At 41.2% G+C, this 23,367-nt stretch overlaps 1 protein-coding gene across 6 annotated transcripts in view; it reads right to left on the minus strand.

Moving 5' to 3' along the window:
- abi1a (abl-interactor 1a) overlaps positions 1 to 23,367 on the minus strand; it is a 132,441-nt gene that overhangs the window by 50,462 nt on the left and 58,612 nt on the right. For all 6 annotated transcript variants that reach the window (XM_072575999.1, XM_072575997.1, XM_072575995.1 and 3 more), the window contains exon 3: positions 6,403 to 6,579. In XM_072575999.1, the coding sequence (XP_072432100.1) occupies positions 6,403 to 6,579 (177 nt within the window). The remainder of the gene's footprint in view (positions 1 to 6,402; positions 6,580 to 23,367) is intronic.

Genomic DNA, 23,367 nt, shown 5'->3' on the forward strand with positions numbered 1-23,367 from the left:
GACATAGGAGCTGAAATTAGGCCATTCAGCCCATCGAGTTTACTCCACCATTCAATCATAGCTGGTAAGCTTCTCATGCCCATTCTCCCAGTTTCTCCCCGTAGGTTCTTGAGTATCAAGAGATATCTCTATCTTCTGTGGCAGTGAATTCCATAGATTCACCACACTCTGGCTGAAGGTTTCCTAATCTCCATTCTAAAGGGTCTTCCCTTTACTCCTAAGGCTATCCTATTGGGCCCTATTCTCTCCGACCAATGGAAACATCTTTGAGGAGAAAGTGAGGACTGCAGATGCTGGAGATCAGAGCTGAAAATGTGTTGCTGGAAAAGCGCAGCAGGTCAGGCAGCATTCAAGGAACAGGAGAATCGACATTTCGGGCACAAGCCCTTCTTCAGGAATTCCAGGGACAGAATAGGGCTCCTCAAAGATCAGTAAGGTAGTCTGTGTGGGACCACATGAGGTGGAGGAGATACTAAATGAGTATTTTGCATTCCTGAAGGGCTTATGCCTGAAATGTCGATTCTCCTGTTCCTTGGATGCTGCCTGACCTGCTGCGCTTTTCCAGCAACACATTTTCAGTAATGGAAACATCTTCCCAACATCTACTGTGTACAGGCGATACGATATTCTGTATGTTTCAATACATCACACCCCATTCTTCTATACTCCATTGAATACAGGCCCAGAGTCCTCAAATGTTCCTCATACATTAAGCTTTTCATTCCTAGAACCATTCTTGTGAATCGCCTCAGAACACCCTCCTAAGATATGGGGCCCAAACCTGCACACAATACTCCAATTTGTGGCCTGCCCAGAGGCTTATAGAGCCTCAACAACATATCCCTGCTTTTGTATTCAAGTCCTCTCAAAGTAAATGCCATTGCTGCATTTCCCTTACTAACTACTGACTCAACTTGCAAGTTTGCCTTGAGAGAATCCTGGATGAAAACTCCCTGGTCTCTTTGCACTTCAGACTTTTGAATTTTCTCCCCATTTAGAAAATAGTCTATGCATCTATTCTTCCCAAAGTCCACAACCTCCCACTTTCCCATGTTGTACTTCATCTGTCACTTTTTCCCCCCCACTCTCACCTGTCCAAATCCTTCTGCAGCCACTCCGTCTCAATGCTACCTGCCCCTCTATGTATCTTTGAATTGTTTGCTAATTTAGCTCAAATGCCCTCAGTTCCTTCATCTAGTTAATGTAGGAAGTGAAAAGTTGTGGTCCCAACACTCAGCCTTGCGGAACACCCACTCTCTGCTTTCTGTTGGACAGCCATTTCCTTTACTAACTACCAACACGGAGCCTTGCGGAACACCACTTGTCACTGGCTGTCATCCTGAGTAGGTACCTTCTATCCCCACTATCTTTCTGCTGGACAGCCAAGCTTTTATCCATGCCAGCAACTTGGAACTGACTCCATGAGCCCTTATCTTAGTAAGTAACCTCCTGTGTGGCACGTTGTCAAAGGCCTTCTTGCCAAGTCCAGGCAGATAACATCCATTGGCTGTCCTTGGTCTAACCTGGTCATTACTTCCTCAGAATTCTAGCAGACTTGTCAGGCATGACCTCCCCTTGATGAGACCATGCTGACTTTGCCCTATTTTGCTGTACATTTTCAAGTATTCAGAAATCTCATCCTTCATGATGGATTCCAGGTTCGTGCCCACAGAGATTCAGCTAATTGGTCTGCATTTTGCCAGTTCTCTCATATCCCCTTGTTTGCCATTCTTCAGCATATTCCTACTGCTTTTATACCTTTAAAGAGTCACTATCGCTGTCATCTATTCCTGACATATGCCTTCTTTTCTTAACCAAAATCTCAATTTCTCTAGTCATCCAATATTGCGTATACTTTGCCTTTCACCCTAACCGGCAGACCGCCTCTGGACTCTAGTTAGCTCATTTAAAGCTTCACATAGTCGACCTGTCCCTTTACCTGCAAACATCTGCACCCAATCAAGCTTTGGAAGTTCTTGCCTATAACCATCAAAATTGGCCTCTCTCCAAATTAAAACTTCAACTTTTAGAGTGGGCAGAGAGTTTGTGGCGCTGAAAAAGCACAGCAGGGATGCAGCAGAGGAGCAGGAGAATCGACTTGTTGGACAGGAACCCTTCATCAGGACTGAGGCTGGCAGCCTCAGGGGTGGGCTTGGGGAGAAAGTAGCTGAAAGTGATGGGTTGGAGAGGAGGATGGAGCGAATAGGTGGGAAGGAAGATTGACAGGTGGGACAGGTAATGGCAGGGAGGGGAGGGGAGGTGAGACAGAGGCTATTCGGGCACAGGGCTGTGGGTTGATTGGTGCGGGTGTCCCAGAGATGTTCCCTGAAGTGCTCGCGAGAAGGCGTGCAGTCTCCCCAATATAGAGACTGCATCGGGAGCGACAGATACAATAAAACGACATGTGGAAGTGCAGGTGAAACTTTAATGGATGTGGAAGGCTTCTTTGAAGCCTTGGATGGAGGTGTGAGGGAAGTGTGTAGATGCAGGTTTTGCAATTCCTGCGGTGGCAGGGGAGTGTGCCAGGAGGGGAAGGTGGGTCGTTTGGGCATGGATGTGCAGGACGTGGATGAGATGCGTTGGAGGGCAACTTCAAATCGCACGGGAGGGGAAATTTTGGTCATTAAAGAATGAGGCCATCTGGTGCATTCTGTGGTGGAACTGGTCCTCCTGGAAGCAGATGTGGAGGGATTAGAAACATGGGATAGTGTTTTTGCAGGAGGTTGGGTGGGTGGAGGTGTAATCCAGGTACTATGGGAGTTGGTGGGTTTGTAAAATGTCAATGTTGAATCTGTCATCGTTGATGGAGATGGAGGGGTCCAGGAAGGGGAAGGAGGTGTCAGAGATAATCCAAGTGAATTTAAGGTCAGGGTGGAATGTGCTGGTGAAGTTGATGAACTGTTTGACCTCCTAGTTATCATTTTCTAACACTAATTTTAAAACTAACTTTGGGGTTGCTGACCCCAAAGTGTTTCCCCACTGACACCTCAGTCACTTGCTCTTCCTTATTTCCCAAGAGGAGGTCAGGTTTTGCACCTTCTCTAGCAGGTACACCCACATTCTGCATCAGAAAATGTTTACACATACCCAACAAACTCATCTCCATCTAAACCCTTAACAATATGGCAGTGCCAGTATATGCTTGGAAAGTTAAAATCCCTTATTACCACCCTGTTATTCTTACAGATAATTGTGATCTCTTTACAAATTTGTTTCTCAATTTTCCACTGACTATGGAGAGAGTCTATTCTATAATGCCAATAAGGTGATCATCTCTTTCATATTTTTCAGTTCCACCCAAATAACTTGTCTGAATGCACTCCCAAGAACATTCTCCCTAAAAACAGCCGTAATGATATCCCTTATCAAAAACGCTACTCCTCTTCTCTCGCCCTCACCTTGCTGTCCTTTCTATAGCGTGTGTGTCTTGGAGCGTTAAGCTGCCAGTCCTGCCCCGAGCCATGACGCTGTAATGGCTAGGATATCCCCAGTCCCATGCTCCTAACCATGCCCAGAGTTCACCTGCCTTCCCTATTCTGCTTTTGCAATGAAATAAATGCAGTTTAGTTTATCCTTCCTACCTCGTTCTCTACTTTGTTCCTACCTACTCTGACTGTTCTACTTGCTCCTTTTCCCAACTGTACCAGTTTCAGACTTCTCGTTCCTCAGTATCTCCCTGATTTCTCACCATCGGCCACAGAAACGGTGGCTCTGACTAGGGAGTCCCCGATCACTTGGAATCTGACACACTCCTTATTGTATTAGAACCGGTCGTCTTGGTACCAGAAGTTTAGCTGCCCATGCTACATTCCCCTGAGGAGTTCATCACCCCCTACATTTTTTAAAATACAGCATACCTGAGATGGGGATAGTGCAGGAATCTCCTGTGGCTATCTGCCTCCCTCTCCTACCTTTCCTGGAGGTAACCCATTTGCCTCACTGTATCTGTGTTTTTTCTCCCTTCCTATAATTGCCATTCATCACACACCCAAGCTCCTGTAAACTCCTCATTGCTTCTAACTGCTTCTCCAACCAATCTATGTGACTTTTTAGGATTTGCAACCAAACACACTTACTGCAGACATAATCATCAGTAACAGGGAAACTCTCCCTAATCTCCCACATCCAACTGGAAGAGCACATCACTCTACAAAAGTCCATCTTTGCTCCTTTATGTACATACCCAGAGAACAGCACAGTCTTAGTGCTCTAAACTACACTGCTTCAGGCTAACCGAGTACCCATGTTTTATGTTTTTAAAAAGTTTTTTAAAAAGGGACACAGTTCAATAAATCATAACCAAAGAGAACCCACTCTACTCACTATTGTATATTTACAAAAAAAAGGCATCACGGTTACACAAACCATGCACTTAACTTCTCGCGTGCTGTGAGCTCTCCCACAGAGGTTCCTCCAAGATCAGCTGTGATTTTCACTTTGTTCATTTTTCTTCAACGCACTTTGATGTCCAGAAATACTTGAAGGCAGCAGCTGTGCAGATTCACTGCTGTATCAAACAGTGGAGGTTTCTTTCTCTCTCTCATCATGTGGTCTCTGTTCTTGCCTCTCACCCTCCTTTTTTTAAAAAGTGCCATTGCTTTGATTTTTTCCCCCACCAAAGTTCCAAACAATGCAACAGCATATAAAACCTTAATTATAGCTCCTGAAATAGCGGAAATTAGCTCCAACACTTAAAATACCTAAAAAAAAACAGCACTTACAGCCACCATTTTTCCCTGTCCTTCATCTTGGATTACATGCGTAACAGAAAGACTAGTATAAATTTATGACTATACAATTTACTTCAAACATATCTCTAGCTTGAGGACTACTTTAGCCAAAAATATTTTTCAACCCTTCAAAGCAAACTCTTGGTCTCTCTGTTCTGAATAGATGACCCTTAATTTCCTACAGTTAAACACGAGTAACACTAATTTCCTCTCCATCAAACTTGCTATTCTAATTTAGGCTTCTTTCCTCAACCATTGCCTAGTTGAAATTCTATTCTTTTGCGACCTTTGACTCCAAATTAAGTTTTCAACTTCACCGAATTATAAATCATTACTTCCTTCCACTTCTAGTTTCACCCCACTAACTCCACCTCGTTTCATCCCACCTACTGCTGCAACACAGTTGTGTCCATCACTTCCATTCTTGACAATTCAAATGCTCACTTAACTGACCAAGGACGCAGCTTCCAATCACTTGACCCAATACATTACTACCTGCATCCAACACTTAAAGTCACAGCATAGCTATGGCTATCGTAACTTTTCTTCCATTAATGTCATTAATTAAAACTCCTTTGACATCAGCAGCATGACTTCAGTTATCCACAACCCAAGCTCTGAAATTCATTCAAGCATTTTGCTCTTGTTTTGACTTCATTTACAACCTATCTTACCAAGTTTTAGTGAACTCTCCTAATATGTCCTAACTTCTGTCAATTTGTGTCTTGTGCTTTATGAAATGCCTTGGGATATCATTCTGTATAAAAAGAGGGCACTGGATTTATATGTTGTTGTTGTTGAACTGAATTGTAATCATTGCAAGATTTGATTACTTATGTTCTCTACAAAGAGGCTTAGTCCAACAAGCAATTCCTCCTTTCCTAAAGAGCCTGCAAAATGTATAATACTGGACAATTCAGATACAACAGAACATCCAACTAACTAATCTTATAACTTGGTCTGACAAGTCTCAGACTGAAATCAGGAAAAAAAAAGACTGAAGAATGAAAAAAAAAACTTACCTGACATATATAGTATAACACTGGGTACAAAATAATTTCAAGAATAACATGGACTACTTAATAAACCTAACATTGTAATAAAATATGGACCACTGACAGTTACCTAATGCTTGCAAGTGAAATTTATTGAATATTCAACATTTGGTAACTTTAATGTGGATTCTGCAGCTGTTGTACATGAAATTGAAAAACTCTGCCAGCGTAGCTGAAATACACCTACTTTCCACAGGAATACAGTAAATTAAAAATGTAGCCATCCAACAAGATCAGTCTACTGAAATTCAACCTAGACTTGAGAGAAACATTTTAGCACTTAGTGGTAAACACCATCTTAAAACTAACTTCAGAAAATGAAGCAGCTTGTGTTGACTCACTTGTACACTCTCAGTGACTCTCGCATGAAATGGATGCCTCAGCTCGAATTATGAAGGACAGTCAATACTGTTTAGTGACAGCTAACTGTACTATTTGCATTTCAATGGTCAAAGATTGATTAATAAATGGTTTGAATAGAACAGATTTCTCAATCCAACACACACTGTACATATCAGTTTGCACAGATTCATGAGCAAAAGACATGGTGGACTTAATTTTAAAAAGATTACAAGTCTGACATGATGCCATATAATATTCTGTTTTGAAAATTTTACCTTCACTCCATGACCAACATCGTCCAACACTGTGTAGTCTATTGGCTTCCGAATGTATCTGACTGGCCTCTCAACACTGGCTGGTGCTATGATTTTGTGAGTTCTCGATGTGTTTTTGTTGGTGGTCAGAATACCTATTTCCCGACGAGCCACTTTTTCTTTATGGATGTCCACAGTCTAGTTTAGAGAGAGAGTAAAAAGTTAACATTCTAGTATTTATATTAGTATTTGAATTTAAACAAACCATGCTAGTTCTGCACATTTTTCTCCTCTTTCTCCCCTGCATTTATAATCCACCTGATCCAAATAAATATATTTAATGCTTTCATGTAAAATGTTAGTTTTGTGGATTGCAATGAAGCCAAGTAAAGCATTTTGTGGCAAATGCTGAAATAAAACATGCAGACTACTAATGCCAAGTGTAATATTTAGCAGGGCAGAACACACATTTCAATCTGCAATTTTATTTGTTCAATGCAGATTTTTAAAAATCTAAAATTAAATTTATGCATATTGGACAATTATCATTTCTTAACACAACCAAAGTAAAACAGTCAAATGCTGAATTACCCAGTGAATTTAGAAATTTTAGAATCAGATGCTTTTAAAATAATTATAATTTAAGTAATATTAGATCAGGAATTGCTGACTAAACCTCATTTTCCAAGTTAGAGAGCATTTTGTTGTTCAATTCAAGTCTGGATAAACAGGGACTGCTGTTAGACCCATAGAGAGGAGATGATTGCTGGGAGTTGGTAAGTAAAGGATCTTAATCACTTCATAATTTTTTTTTTTAAAAACATTCAACTGATATCTGTTTCAACTCAATTTCCCTTCTTTAGGCAGGAGTTTTCACTAGAAGAACAGTTGAAGTTACAAGATTAAAAATAGCAGCTGAAAAATTGTTCCATCTGAAACTGGGATCAACTAGAATGCCAGGCATACCTACAACCATAAGTGTTCCTGTGGAGCAGTGGTAGTGTCCCTACCTCTGTGCCGGGAGGCATGGGTTTAGGTCACACCAGCTCCAGAGGTATGCAATAATATTTTCTAATTCAAGCTACTTAGAAATGTTTATATACAGGCAAACAGAGAATGCTGGAGATACAGTTAATGTTTTGAGCCTGGAAGATTTAACAAGTCTGGTATGGCTGCTCCAGCAAGACCTGCTGAGTTTCTCCAACAGTGTTTCAGATTTCCAGAATCAAATGTATTTTGCTTGTATTTGTAAAGCCAGGCAGTTCAAGGTGACTTTGCATGCTGTACGGTTTTGAACAGAATGCTGGGAGTTTAGTTAGGAGAGGTAGTCCCTTGCTCATGTTTCGTCCCCCCCAACCTTTTCTCCCTCTGTAGTTTCACATTCCACTCAACAGGAAGCATCTAGCTGTTTGGTGATATCTGGCAAGTTGCTAAGGTCTACTCTAACCTTAAAGCTTAAAATAGCATAGGTACCAATCGAAAAGGTTAATAAAATGTTAGGAAAACAAAAAAATGAAGTAATTAAACAGCTTGTTAAAACAGAAGGAGAATAGCAAGACGAGTGATGGCAAGACAAGACAGCTACAGCATATTAAAAACCCTGGACGTCTGTGAAGCCAGCTTGAGCTGTAGGCTGAGCTGCAGACACAGACACCTCAGAGTTGGGGGATGTTAAGTGGATGCTTTGTGCCAGGAGAGAAACAGACACATCATATGGGATAAAATTGAATTGATTTGGTCAGTGATCAGGAACACTGATTGGAGTGAGGCAGATGAGGGGACATAGTGGGCAGAACCTTCTGCTTAGAAGTACAACAGGTTTGAGATTCTTTCAGCATGTTTGGATGAGGGGGTACAGGCTAGATAAGTTTACTGACCATAGAACTGTGGTACAGTAAGCAAGAGAATATAGTGTTAGTAGAGAATAATATGGTGGGGGGGGGGAAATTGATAATTGAGAAAATTTGTAGCTCAGGTTGAGATTCTAGATGTAGGTTAGTTCGCTGAGCTGGAAGGTTCATTTCCAGACATTTCTTCATCTTACTAGGTAACATCTTCAGCAGGCCTCCAGGTGGGAGCCCACCCCCCCTCAGTTCCATAGTCTTGCTACCTGTAACACAAACTTAGATTGGTCAAGGAGCTACACCAAAGACAAACACTGCGAAGACTCACGCCACTCCATCCACTCCACCCAAGTATTCCTCAAAACCAAAAAAGATAGAAGAGGACAAAATAATTGTTTCCTTTGGTTTACATCAAACAACATTAACCTGGCCAAGGAAACACCGACTACACTATTAGAAGACCCAAAGACATATACCTAACACCACTAACTTCATCAGCAAGGACAGTATCATCAAGCTAGTGGACCTATACCTTACCACCCACTTCAATCAACAACAAAACCTACAGACAAAACAACAGAACACTGATGTCAGGGTTCTTAGCAGGGGCAATAATGCAGAGACTCTAACAAACAGCTCTGCCAACCATCCAACCCAAACTTTGGATCTGCTACGTGGATGACACCTTTGTCATCACTAAATGAAACAAAATTAAAAGGAAACCTTCACGACCATCAATAATACCCTTACTAACCTAAAAAGAGGGGAGGGGGGGGGGGGGGGGGGGGGGGGGGCAGAGAAGGAGAAAAACAACAAACTGCCATTCCTAGATGTTGCAGTAGAGCAAGCCACCAATGGGGAAATTTAAACCAGCATCTATTACAGAAAAAACATATACAGACTAAATATTGAACTACAGAAGCAATTACCCCAACATCCACAAATGAAGCTGCATCAGAACATTATTCCAACGAGCCACCACACACTGCAGCACAGAGGAACTACGGAGAGCAGAAGAAAATCACCTGTACAGTGTACTCAAAAAGAACGGGTACCCAATGAACACAGTCCATAGATTTCTCAGCAACAAACCCAAATAAGCAGATAAAACATGTCAAGAAACCCTAACCACTCTCCCCTACATCAAAGGCATCTCTGAAATGACTGCCAGACGATTCAGACCTCTTAGTATCATGGTGGCCCACAAACCCACCAACACACTAAAATAGCAGCTAATGAACTTGAAAGACCCGATACAGACAACAAGCAAAACTAATGTCATTTACAAAATACCTTGCAAGGACTGTAACAAGCACTACATTGGACAAAACAGGCAGAAAACTAGCCACCAGGATACATTAACATCGACTAGCCACCAAACGATATGACCCACTCTCACTAGTATCCTTTACAGACAGATGAGGAAGGACACCACTTTGACTGGGACAACACATCCACCCTAGGACAAGCCAAACAGGCATGCATGAAAATTCCTAGAAGCATGGCATTCCAACCAGAACTCTATCAACAGAGTTAGAACCCATCTACTACTCCCTGAGAAAAAGAACAGGAAATGACATCAACCCAAAGAAACCCAAACATAAATAGAAAGCAGGAATCATCAACAATGCTTCGCCCGGAGGCCCACTTAAGATGTTATCTAGTCGGGTGATGAAACATCTCGAAATGAACCATCCAGCTTAGCAAGCAAACCTATATTCAGAATTGACAATCTTTACTGGCATTAGCTGCCCAGTGCTAGGATTCAGGAGATCTGTTCACAGCTGGACAGAAATTTGCAGTGGGAGGGACAGGATTCAGTTATCATGGTCTGTGTAGATAAGAATATAGTCAGTCCAAGGGAGAAAGGCACCCAATCAAAAAGATTGGACCTCAGTTAATAAATCACTAGATTATTACCAGAGCCACAAGCAAAGTGGCAACAAAGATAATTCAAGACATTATTACATGGAGACTGGTGTGAGAGAAAGGAGTCCTGGTTTGTGGGGAATAAAGCTGGAAAAGTGGAATCTGGACAGGGGCCTCAAAATTGAAAGATACATGATAACTATCAAGAACAGGAAGCCAGTAAAAGGTGGAGACAAAACTCAAAATTATGGTATGAGCACAACAGAAAGGATCGCCTAAGTTTATGAAACCAAACAGTAAAACAGCTGACAGAAAAATGAGAAATGATAAAAGAAAAGTAATACATAGTAATATGAAATACAAAATAAATAATGGCTGGTTGGAAAACTGATAATCAAGGGGAATTTTAATTCTACGCATAGGCAAAGAAAACCCAGACGAGTTCATACAATGCTTTTATATACAGGTTCTGAGAATATCATGTTCGAGAGCCAACCAGAGAGCAAACTATACAAGGCCTGGTATTATATAAGGCGGTAGGATTAATTCATGACCTCAGGTGAAGATGTTCCTAGGTTACAGCAATGTAATGGCAGTTTATGTTCAGTTTGACAAATAGGGGAGTGAGTCAGAGACGAGCATTTTGAACTTAAAAGACAATCATGAGAGCCTGAAAGCAGAGCTAACTAAAGTGAGTGGGCAAATTAGGTGGAGGGATAGGTCAACAAATATTCAGTGAGCATTCTATCAAATTAATTAAAACCTACAGTTCAGTATGCAAGTTTGCGTTCTCTCAGCACCATGCTGAAGTTGGACCTGAATGGTGTATTCACGTCTCTGGAAACGTAGGTTTTTAAGCCAATAATTTTGGCTTAGATGATTGTGGCACCTTGAAAATCAAGTCTGACACCTTTTAAGAAGCTGTCCACAGGTCAGGCCAGCAGTTTTCCCCACCCTTAAAATGTTTTTCAGAAGATGGTTATGAACCACCTTTGCAATATTCTGCAATCCACGTTATGGTCCACGCTTTTGACATTTAGACAAGTTTATACTCTGTTTCACCCTCTTCCATCAGGTATGAAAATACACACATGAACAGATTAAAGAACAGCTTCTACCTTATTATCAGACTTTTGAATGGATCTCTCAAATGTTAATTCTGATCTCTCTCTGCACTCTCTTCTGTTAACCTGATGCACTTTGCTTGGTACAATCTGCGTATAGTACATAAAACACCACTTTTCACTGAATCAGAGTATGTGTGATAATGATAAATCAATCTTGAAGTCCTCAGTCCTGTCTATTCAAGGATCGTCCATTCTATTTTTGGGAGAGTCAGACCAGGATTTGGGCTTTCTGGCCACAATGTGTAGGCACATCCACAGTATTGCTCAGAAAGTAGTTTCAGGATTCTGTCAGCAATAAAGCAGTAGCAGTAAGGTTTCCAACTCAGGATAATGTAGGGCTTGGAGGGGGAAGTTACAAGTGATGGGTTCCATGGTCCACGAAGCTACTGCCGTCATGCTTCTGGATGGTAGAGGTAGTGGGTTTGTAAATAATCTAATGCTATCAGTTATCAAGGCAAGTTGCTGTAGTGTATCATGTAGACCTGCTACCATTGTGCACTCGTACTGAAAAGGTGGTAGTTGGTATGGTCAAGCAGGTTTCTCAGTCTTTCACGTTATCAAGCTGTCAGTGTTGCTGCAGTCGTATTACTTCAGGTAAATGAACAGTTTCTATCATGCTCCTGACTTGTACCTTGTAGATTAGGTCTTTGTATTGGTACAATAGGCCTAGTTATAGATTTCTCAGCTGTGGAAATAAGCATAATCTACCCAAATTGAGCAAATGCAGATCATGAGACATTATTCTCTGGAATTTAGAAGCTAGACAGAATTGATTCAGCTTTGTATCACAGAATAAACCATTCAGAGATCAATCGAGCAAAAACACAGGATGTTTTTTTGCTCTCGCTAGAGCACTGCACAGCTCATTTACTTTTGTACGCCAGTCTCCTTCAATAAAAAACTAACATGCCACTTGATTCCCTTGCTTGCGATACCTCCATGTTAACTTAATTCTATTTGTACAAGTAGACATTAATTCCTCTAAACGTTTAGAAGTTAACACACCTTCTAAACTACTCTACTTTTATTGCCAAAAGTGAACATGCTTCCACATAATATTCAACCTGCCGTACTGCTGCCCACTTAACCAGTCTATATCTCTTCATAGGTTTCATATCCTTCTCACGTAATCAATTATGTTGATAATATAAAATATTTACTTTTTAATCCCCTCACTCAAATCACTTGTGGATTGAAGTGACTGATTCTCAGCATTGATAACACTTCAAAAATTACAGATCACAAACTTAAAAATGGCTTACTTATCTCAACTCAGCTTCTTATCCTGTATGTCTGCTAATATAATCTTCATGATCCCTTTATGGATTACCTTTTTTGGGGGTATGTCAACTGTCTTTTGCCTTTTAGAGTACACCTTCTGGTTTCCCCTCATCTACCCAACTAGTTATACCCTCAATGCTAATGTGTTTCAACCACAATTACCTTTTTGTAAAAATCACACTGCCTGATCATGCTATCAATGTTCATATGGCATAAAACTTGACATCCCTATGACTGAAGACATTTAATAGCAGTGCATTGGAAATGACTGCCATTTTATAATTCAGCCCTTAATCACAAGCAAAAATAGATGCCAAAACTAGCATTTTTAAAGAAAGTTTGGTTTTCACTGCACGGTGATTTTGTCCACTGTAGAAAATGTTTACAATCAGGAGTAAAGATTTTACTTTGGCTTTTCTGTAGATCAAAGAATAGCTTGACTGTTCCTGTTCTAATAAGTTTATCATTTCTCAATTAGCAGATTCAGGCAAAGTCTGATGGAAGCAAGACTATTTTTCAAAGAAATTTTATGGATTAAGCTTTTACTAATTCCTGTCAACTTATTTCCTGTACTAGATCTGTAGCAAATTCTAGTTGTGCACCTATAGAAATAGGTTGCTAATTTTACACCTGAAAGAGAGCAAAATGATCATACATAGGGTAGAAAACCCATGATACTGTAGTGACAATTTCTGTAACTGTAAAAACTGGGTGTCATACTAGTAGACCTGTGACAGACCAGCGTTGATGGACAAAATGCTATTTCTCAGCCATTGAGACACTAGCACACCACTCCATACAGCCCTGTCTGGTCTAACTGCGAGCGCGCGGGGCAGGCGGGCGCCCGAGCGAGAGCGCGCGCGAGAGAGAGAGGGAGAGAGAGGGAGAGCCAGCGAGAGGGCGAACGCACGCGCGCGCCAACGAGGGGCGAACGCGCGCGCGGGAGAGCGCGCGCCAACGAGGGGGCGAACGCGCGCGCGGGAGAGCGCGCGCCAACGAGAGGGTGAGACAAAAGAATAAAAAAGAGAAAGAGGGAGGAGAGGGAGAGCAAGAAAGTCAATTTGTGATGTGCAACTGCAATTTAAATTTAAGTAATGCAACTGCCATCATCTGTATCTATTGACAGCCCTCCAGAGTTATCATTTTGACATTTTGTCTGTTTAAATAATTTTTGCCATACTTCTACCTTTAGTACCATCAGTGCCCAATTTTTAATTGAAAGTAAATGGTTAAGTTTTAAGAGTGCTGATAATTTGCTTAAGATGGTATTTGAACCTCTTACTATTTTAAAGGTGTGACTCTGCAGCTGTGGTTTCAACGTTGCTTCCTCTGCCTCCCTTTCGAAACTGTCAACATGTTAACTACTAACTGCAAAACTTCAAACACATGCTGCATTGAACTATTTCAAGACAATTACACATGCATTTTGTTACCTATTTAAATTTAAACTTAAACACGTAAAACCAAAAAGATGATCACATGGTCCCGATTTGAATTTTTCGTGCTCAGCTGAAAATGGTACCATACCTCAACCTCTCGATTATCCCTCCCTAGAACACCCCGCACTGGCTAAACACAAAAATGCAGGATGAGCCAAGCCCACAAACAATCCCATAATAAACAACCTGTTAGCAAAAACACCAGCAATGCACCACACCCAAGTTCCAAGACAAATGTTTTGCTCAACTAACTGCTAGACTAGCTGTCCAAGAATAGACCAAGTACCATATTAATCAAATTTTCCCCTCAACTTAGCCTAACTCAAAGATAAAACTTAAGAAATATAATCACACTAGTTCACGTATTGTACACCTTATGGCTTATAGCAGAGTTTAGGTACTTAAAGGACAATAATTAATTACATTTAAAATGAAGGTAGTTCCCTCCCTGAAGTTCTTGGTATCTCTCTCCACAGCTATCAAGGTTTCTTTTTTCTGGCCATCCCTTCCACCCTCCATGTTAAAATTCAACTGAGATTAAATATGAAGTATCATTTAACCCTAAAAATTCAAATTCTGATGTCAGATACTTCAAAAAGTGTAATACTTCACAAGTGATCAGACAAGGATTTAAAACTAAAAGGAAAAGTAGGATTGGAAAGGTAGCCTGTGCTTTAATTTGAAAGGTCCAGAAGTCGATAGCATACATTCAAGGATACCAAAAAGGAATTTGAAAAATATGGTGATACTCTACAAGTTTTCCAAAACTTGGGTAAGCCAAAAAACTGGCTAGTGACATATTTTGCACTCTTGTTCAAAAACAGTTATCATGTTAAGCCCAGCAACTTTTAGATCAGTTGGCTTAACATTGCTGGTGGAAAAGCTTTGAACAAGTTTGGATTAAAATTAGAAGATGCTTGTGCTAACAATGACCAATTAAGTGAACAGATTTGTCATGGCCAAACAACATGTAGTAGTGTCAGGAGTGGGCCACTTGGCCTCTCTAATCCGCTCTGCCATTCAAAATGGTTTGATTAATTGGACTGTGACATCAACTTCGTATTCCTATCTTTTTCCCAAATGGCCTGTGTTAGTCACGAATCTATACCTATCTTAAACAAAATTAAAATCACTGCCTGTACTAGTCTCTGAACACTCAAATCTGAGTGAAAAAAAAACTTAGCTTGCCATTTAAATAGAAGGCCATTTACTTCTAAACTTAGTTCTGGTTGTCATGATTTGGAGGTGCCAGTGTTGGACTGGGTTGTACAAAGTTAAAAATCACAACACCAGGTTATAGTCCCACAGGTTTATTTGGAAGCACTAGCTTTTAGAGCACTGCTCCTTCATGAATTGTGGAGTAGAAGATTCTAAAACACAAGTTTGAGTGAAAAAAAAAACTTACCTTGCCATTTAAGTTTAGTGTGATGCAACTGAAATTATATCCTGAAAAAGACCTGTTATGTCTCTTTTTAGAATGACCACGTTGGTTTCAGTCCTTTCATATACAAATCCCACAACTGTGTTAAAAGTTATATTCTCAAGTGAACTTTAACAATAGGTGCCACATTAACTCAGATAACACATTGTAGGTGTGAAGTTAAAGTTTGTCTGTCTGTGCCTCAATGTTTCGGTCTGGTCCTATTTCTAACAAAGGGTTTACAGAATCTTACATTGGACGATAACCTGGTTGTGAGATTTTTAAACTTAGTTCTGGTTGTTTCCATAAAGGGTAACATTCACTAATTATTCACCCTATCAATTCATCTAAGAACCTTGTATGTCTCAAATATTTTGTCCACATATTTTGTCAATTTTTCAACAAAACATTTAATGAACTTTAGGCTTTTTAATAAAAGTAACAGTGCTTCAGAGTCATGCTGTTGATAGCACATATGTGGACTTGAAAAACATGCTTGATTTTTTAAAAATCCACAGACTTGCTAGCGCTGTTAGAGCTCATGAAATAAAATAACAGTAGCATCATTGGTATGTAGCTGGTTGAATGATAGGAAACAGTAAAAATGTAAAACAAACAATGAAATAATTATTCTTAGGATTAGAGGAAGGTTTGTCGTCAGACATCATGCCACATGACATGGGTGGCATGGTGGCTCAATGGTTAGCACTGCTGCCTCTGTGTTAGGGACCCAAGTTTGATTCCAGTCTCAGGTGACCTTGTGGAGTTTGCACATTCTCCCAATGTCCTTATGGAGTTCCTCAGATGGGCCCAGTTTCCACTGTTCACAGGTTACAGTTTAGGTAAATTGGTCATGCTAAATTGCTCCATTGTAGTCAGACAGAAACAAGCAGGTCAAGTGGGTTAGCCATGGTAAATGCAGGTTGTGGGAATAGGCTCAGGGCTAGGTCTGGGTGGGATGCACTTCAGAAGGTCAGTGCAGACTCTATAGGCCAAATGAACTCTTTCCTCATTACAGGATTCCATGATTCTTAGTCACCTTAATAACATGCAGCTGTTCTTTAACATCACTCTGGACCTGTCAGTTACTACAAGGTTAACAAAAAAGTGTCAGGAAGATTATAGTGAAGATAGAGCACCATGGCCTCAAGCTCTGCTGCACATCTTTAGCCATGTCTCTCCAGTTCAATTGTCCATGAGGTTAAATCAGATTACGTGCAAACATGGATGTTAAAATTTAACCCAAATTTGAGATTCTGAACGCAGCTGATTCATTAAGGCCACTACCTTCATGTCAGTTGGGTTCTCTCTCTCTACCTCAGCTTATCGATTGGTGAAACCTTTAACTATTATCTCTAGACTTCACTATTCCAAACCATACTCAGCCATTCCTCATTAAACTTGTTGTTATTTCAAAAACTCTGCATAAGCTTACTTACAACATATTGAGTATAAATGATGGGTGGTGCAATGACCTTGCTGACTCACATGTAAGCAATATTCCACAAATTTCCATCCACATTTTCAAAAACTGCCACAATAACTCCTTTCTCTATTTTTCTCCAGCTAACAAACCTGAAGTTACCTCCATTCATCTAACTAAAACCGCTTCATCATGCCCAAGTTGGAGTGCTCCATTGGTGGTTGTTGTCAGCCCTCTTGGCAAACCTTAAACTTCCCTTAAACTCTCTAGCCATCTTTTCGAAGTCACTCAAAAATCAACTCTGACCAAAAAACTTTGGCTACTTAGAATATCACTTTGCAGTTCAGCATAAAATTTTGTCTTAAAACTGAATATTTTTGGACTTTTTATTTAAAAAGGCATTCTATAAATACGAGTTATAATTCTGAAGTAGATGATTTGATACTTGCCCAGAATGACAATCGAGCACAGTTCTTCCCTTTCTCTCAAAAGGGCAAGGAGATGACCATGATGATTGTTTAGGATGAAGGGCTTGTCATATGAAGAGCAGTTGAGGACTATACTCTATGTTTAGAAGGATTATGGAGTGATCTCATTGTGAATTTTATATTCAGTTAAGTTTTAGCCATGCAGTATAGAAACAGGCCCTTTGATCCAACACATCCATGCCGGCCAGACATCCCAATCTGACCTGGTTCCATTTTCCAGCATTTGGCCCATCTCCCTTGAAACCCTTCCTATTCATTTACCCACCCGGGTGCCTTTTAAAATCTTGCATTTGTACCCACCCCCACCACTTCCTCTGGCAGTTACACACATGTACCACTGTTTGCATGAAGGAGTTGCCCTTCGGTTTCTTTTTTTACATCTTTCCCCTCTCACCTAGACCTAGGCCCTCTAATTGTGGACACCCCCACCCTAGGAAAGGGACCTTGACTATTCAACCTAACCATCCACCCAATTATGTTATAAAAACTTATGACACCGCTCAGCCTCTGACATGCCAGGGGAAAAAAAGCCGTTGATTTGTTCATATATTTGGTTGTTGAATGTGAAGTGTGTTGAGAGACACCGGTCCAGCAGTTGGCAGGCTGTGATCAGCATGTACCTCAAGGGGTAGAGCAGAGCCCCAGTTCTTCACAACCATTTCAATTATTTCCATCATTTGAATTTAGGAATTAAAATAATAGTTCCAAGTGGGGGATGATGCAGGTTACTCTAGTTGGATAGTCTAGAACCAGAACAGAAAGCTAGACAATTTAAAAAACATTTAGGACTCAGACAAGCATAAATTTCTTAACTGTATGAATCTTTGGAATTCTCTGGACCAGAGAATTACTAATCATTAATTATGTTCACGACAGAGATTGATAAATGTCTAAGTGTTAAGATCATCAAGGCATACAGGGATATTGCAGGAAAAATGGTACTTAAACTTGCAGTGGCAGGGTGAAGGATCCACTTGTTATGGCTCTATGCACAATGGCCTAAGCAGAATTGGGTAAGATTAGGAATTAATAGTGGTTCTGCAGAGCCAGTGCTAACAGCATGATGTTAATGGATTAGAAGTAGCTCAGAGAAGATGTACAAGACTGTAATAGAGTAAGTCGTCCAACATGGAAACAGACGCTTCAGTGCAACTCATCGATGCAAATCAGATGTTCCAGATTAATCTAGCCCCATTTATCAGCATTTGACTCATACCCCTTTTAAAATTTATAACTGTAACAGTCTCTACCACTTCTTCTCTCAGCTTATCCCACACATTCACCATCTTCAGAGTGAAAACATTGCCCCTTATATCCATTTCAGATCTTTCCTCTCACACTTGAAATCTATGCCTTCTAGTTCTGAACTCATCTACCCTAGGGAAAAGGCCTGAGCTATTCAATCTATCCATGCACCTCATGACTTCATAAACCTCTACAAAATATCACCCCTCAGCTTCTGACAAGAGAAGGAAAATATCCACAGCCTATTCAGCCTCTCCCCATGGGTAAAACGCTCCAACCCTGGTAATATCCCGGCAAGTCTTCTGAACCCTTTCAAGTTCCACAACATCTTTGCTTTAGCAGGGAGACCAGAATTGCAATCAATATTTCAACAGTGGCCTAACCAATGTCCTGTACAGCTGCAATATTACCTCCCAGCTTCTATACTCAATACTTTGACCAATAAAGCAAAGCATACCAAATGCCTTCTTCACTACCCAGTCTACCTGTGACTTCATCTTAAATAGTATGAACCTATACCTCAAGACTTTTTTTTTGGTTCAGCAACACTCCCCAAGACCTCAAGTGTAACTGTCCTGCCCCGATGTGCCTTTGCAAAATACAACATCTCACATTTAGAGTTAGATGTACTACACGGAAACAGACCCTTTGGTCCAACTCGTTCATGCCGACCAGATATCCCAACCCAATCCAGTCCCACCTACTAGCACCCAGCCCTTCCTATTCATATACCCATCTAGATGCCCTTTAAATATTGCAATTGTACTCGCCTCCACCACTTCCTCTGGCAGCCCATTCCATACATGTACCACTCTGCATGTAAAATTTGCCCCATGGGTCTCTTCTATATCTTTCCCATCTCATCCTAAACCTATGTCCTCTCGTTCATGACTCCCCCACCCCAGGGAAGAGGCTTTGTCCATGCCCCTTATGATTTTATGAACTGCTATAAAAGGTCACTCCTCAGCCTCCAACACTCCAGAGAAATCAGCCCTAGCCTATTCAACCTCTCCCTGTGGATCAAATCCTTGTAAATCTTTTCTGAACCAAACATCATCTGCCATTCCTTAGCTCATTGGCCCATCTGATTAAGGCCCCGATGTACTCTGAGGCAACCTTTGTTGTGCACCACAGCTCCAAATTGAGCATCTGTAAACTTTACAGGAAGAACACAGCAAGCCAAGCAGCATCAGGAAGTGGAGAAGTTGCCGTTTTGGGTGTAGCCCTTCTTCAGGGCAAAATGTGACTTGCCCACCTCCTGATGCTGGCTGGCTTGCTGTCTTGTTCCAGCCTCCTGCCTATTTGGACTCCAGCATCTGCAGTTTTTTTTTGTCTCTAGCTACAGTCCAGGTGGCACGACAGCCTGAGGCCATCACACTGTACCTTATCTTCAGCACATAGAGGATCTTAAGTAGCCGCTGGCATGTTACCCGATGTCATGGCACTGGAATCCACCTACACCATTCCAGCTACTCCAGAAATCAGGCAAGATGAGGTACTGTAATTCAGTTGGCCAGAGCACACTCTGGAGGCAGACATGCAGCATTTCCCAACATGTACAACACCTTCAATATAAAATAATATCCTAAAAAAGGTGTTTCATGCGAGTGTTTTCAAATGAAATCCAACTTCAAGCCACATAAGATAACCTTACAGGTGATTGAAATTTCAGTCAAAAGGGTAGGTTTTGTGAAGCATCTTCAAAAAAAAAGGGTGGGGGGGGGGGGGGGGGGGGGGTTTGAGGAAATTCCAGAGCGTGGGCCTCGGCAGGTAAGCCCATCAATAATAAAAAAGTTAACAAAAATCAGTAAATGTTCAAACTCTATGATCTTAGAAGCTCACATTGTCAAGGAGGTTGCAGGGATAGGGAAAGGACAAGGCCCATAGACACGATTGAGCTGCTGGACAATGTTCTTGCTTAAATACCTTTCTGGGCCAGGAAGCAAGCGTCATTTGATGCATAAAAGAATGCCACCAGCCTTTGCACATATAAAAGGAGTCTCCATCACCTGGCTCATGTGCAGAGCCAAGGGACAAAGTATATGTCCACAACAGAGGAGAGGCGACTCAGTGCCCCCCTTTCTTGGCAGAGAGAGGGTGAGCCAGCTGATCCGAAAGGTGTACTTAGGCCCACTTTTCTTTTAACCTAAGCAGTTGACTGTCCTGCAGACACTCATCCCAACAGCCAACCATCATCCAAAGGCAAGTCGCTTCCATGGTGTACAAGAAAGCAATGCTTGAAGCATTTTAAAACATGGCATCTTAACCTCTCAATATGAACGGTTTAAAGATGCTCCGGGGTAAGACAGGGTCAATGTGGAGGCTATTTCACTTTGTGGAAAAGTCTAGGACCACAAAGCATAATTGCGGTAAGAGGTCCACTACTTAACAGAAATGAGGAGGAAGCTCATATCAAAGGATAGTATTCTGCAGGGTTCATTAGCACAAAAGGGTGCAGAGGCTGAGTTGTTAAGGATATTTGAGGCTGAAAGAAGGGCTTATGCCCTAAACATAGATTCTCCTGTTCCTTGGATGCTGCCTGACCTGCTGCGCTTTTCCAGCAACACATTTTCAGCTCTGATCTCCAGCATCTGCAGTCCTCGCTTTCTCCTCAAATCTGTTAGGGTATCAAGGGTTATGAAGAAAAGGCTGGAAGGTGGAGTTCAGGGTTAGATTAGTGATGAATTTGTTGAATGGCAGAGCAGATTCAGAGTCAAAGATCTATAGCACAATAAAAGGCCCTTCAGTCCATCACATCTGTGCCAGTCAGAATCAACCAGCTAACTACTCCAATCCCATGCTCCAGCACGTGACCCATAGCCTTCTATGCCTTTGCATCAGTGTACATTTAAATACGACTTAAAATGTTGAGTGCCTCCATCTCCCTTACAGGGAGCGAGTTCCATATTCCTACCACCTTCAGGATGAAAATATTTCAACTCCTCTAAACCTGTTACCCTGTACCTCAATTCTACATCCCCAGTCATTGATCAGTCCACCTCCCTTCCATGTATCCTTGCCTGTCTCAAATTTTATAATCAATCAATCATATCCCCTTTCAGTCTCCTCAGATGTAATGAAGAAAAAAACATTCTATCCAAACTCTTCAAAACAAACTGACCAGGCCAGGTAACATCCTGGCAAGTCTCCTCTACACTATCCAGCGCTTGCACATTCCTATCATGTGGACTCTAGAACTGCACTCAAGACTCTAGTCATGGCCTAACTAACTTTTTAATTCAGCTCCAACATCACCTCCCTGCTCTAAAAACTTCATGTCCCAGCTAACTCTATCCCATATGCCTTAACCACTATCTACTTGTTCTGCTAACATAAGGGACTGGCAACACACACTTAAAAAGGTCCTATGATCCTCAATGCTTCCAAGGGTGTAGCATTCATCTTGTATTCCGTTGCCTTGTTTGTCCTGCCCAAATGCATTACCTCACACTTAGATTTAATTTTGTTTGTCACAAATCATTGTCTATATGTCCTTATTATCTAGGGTATTCTCCGCCCCACAAATTTTTATACCATTGACAAACTTACTGAACAACTTTTCTACTTTCAACAAAAGTAGAAAATCAAGAACAGCAAGGGCTCAAACACTACCCTCTGAATCTTTAAAAGAGGCAGGCTTCCAGACATCGAAACACACTTGACCATCACCCCTTTGCCAGGGGGAAGTGAGGTCTGCAGATGCTGGAGATCAGAGTTGACAGCACGTTGCTGGAAAAGCACAATCAGGTCAGGCAGCATCCGAGGAGCAGGAGAATCAACATTTTGGGCCATAGCCCTTAATCATCAGGATTCCTTCCCTTTCCAGAAACACACATAACCCCTTTGCTTCCTGGCCACTCCGCCAATTCCGTATCAAATTAGTCAAATTCCCTTGGATCACATGCAGTCTTATCTTTGTTAACAGTCTCCCATATGGGACCCTAAGGGCCTTGCTGCGTTCCAAATCGACTGGATTGAATGCATTGTCCAAATCTACACACCTGGTCACATATTTGAAAAATTCAATCAAGTTGGTCAGAATTGTACTCCTTAAAAACATGCCAACTACTTTTGATTAATCGCTGCCCCTCCACGTGCAGGTTAATTCCATCCCTCAATTGTTTCTCATACTTGCCACACTACTGAGGTTAGACTGACTGGCCTACAGTTTCCTGGTTTATCCCTTTCTCCTAGAGTAACAATGGGCTCAAAAAAGGGCTGAATGGTCTATTTCTGTCTCCCTCCACAGATGCTGGCAGAATAATACTTACAACAAATAATACTTGTTTCCAAACACTTACTGCCCTCTGAAGTGGTCCAGTAACTCCCTCATGGAGGAGGAGAGGATTAGGCAAGAAATACTGGCCTTGCTGGCGATAAGCAGCTCCCATGAGAAAATGTTGCAAAAACTACAGGAAACCAGATAATCCACAACATGCTAAGTTTAGCACACTTCCTACAAAACATCAATTTTGGGGTCAAAGTAGTAAAAATAGCAAAGAATATTTATGTGAATACACAAGAATGAAAGTATAGAAAGCATTTAGCACAGGGCTTCCCAAAAGTGAGGCAGAATTTTGGGATAAAAAAAGTTTTGAGACAACTACTACCAAAGTGAAACAGTGCAAGGCAGCATTAAATCCCAACTTAGTTTGAACCAGGCCAACAGGAAGTCATGTAGACCACATTCAGACTTTGTGTTTCAGTAAAAATGCTTGACCTTGCATGCATTTTATAACTGCAAACAAAATCCACAGCTCTCTTCAAATTTACACCCAATACATCCAATCCCAATTATTACCAGTCAACCCTGCTGCCTTTCACAGGTATACTCAACGTTCACTTCTCAG

This window comes from Chiloscyllium punctatum, chromosome 8 (assembly GCF_047496795.1).
Source record: "Chiloscyllium punctatum isolate Juve2018m chromosome 8, sChiPun1.3, whole genome shotgun sequence".
Lineage (NCBI taxonomy): Eukaryota > Metazoa > Chordata > Chondrichthyes > Orectolobiformes > Hemiscylliidae > Chiloscyllium > Chiloscyllium punctatum.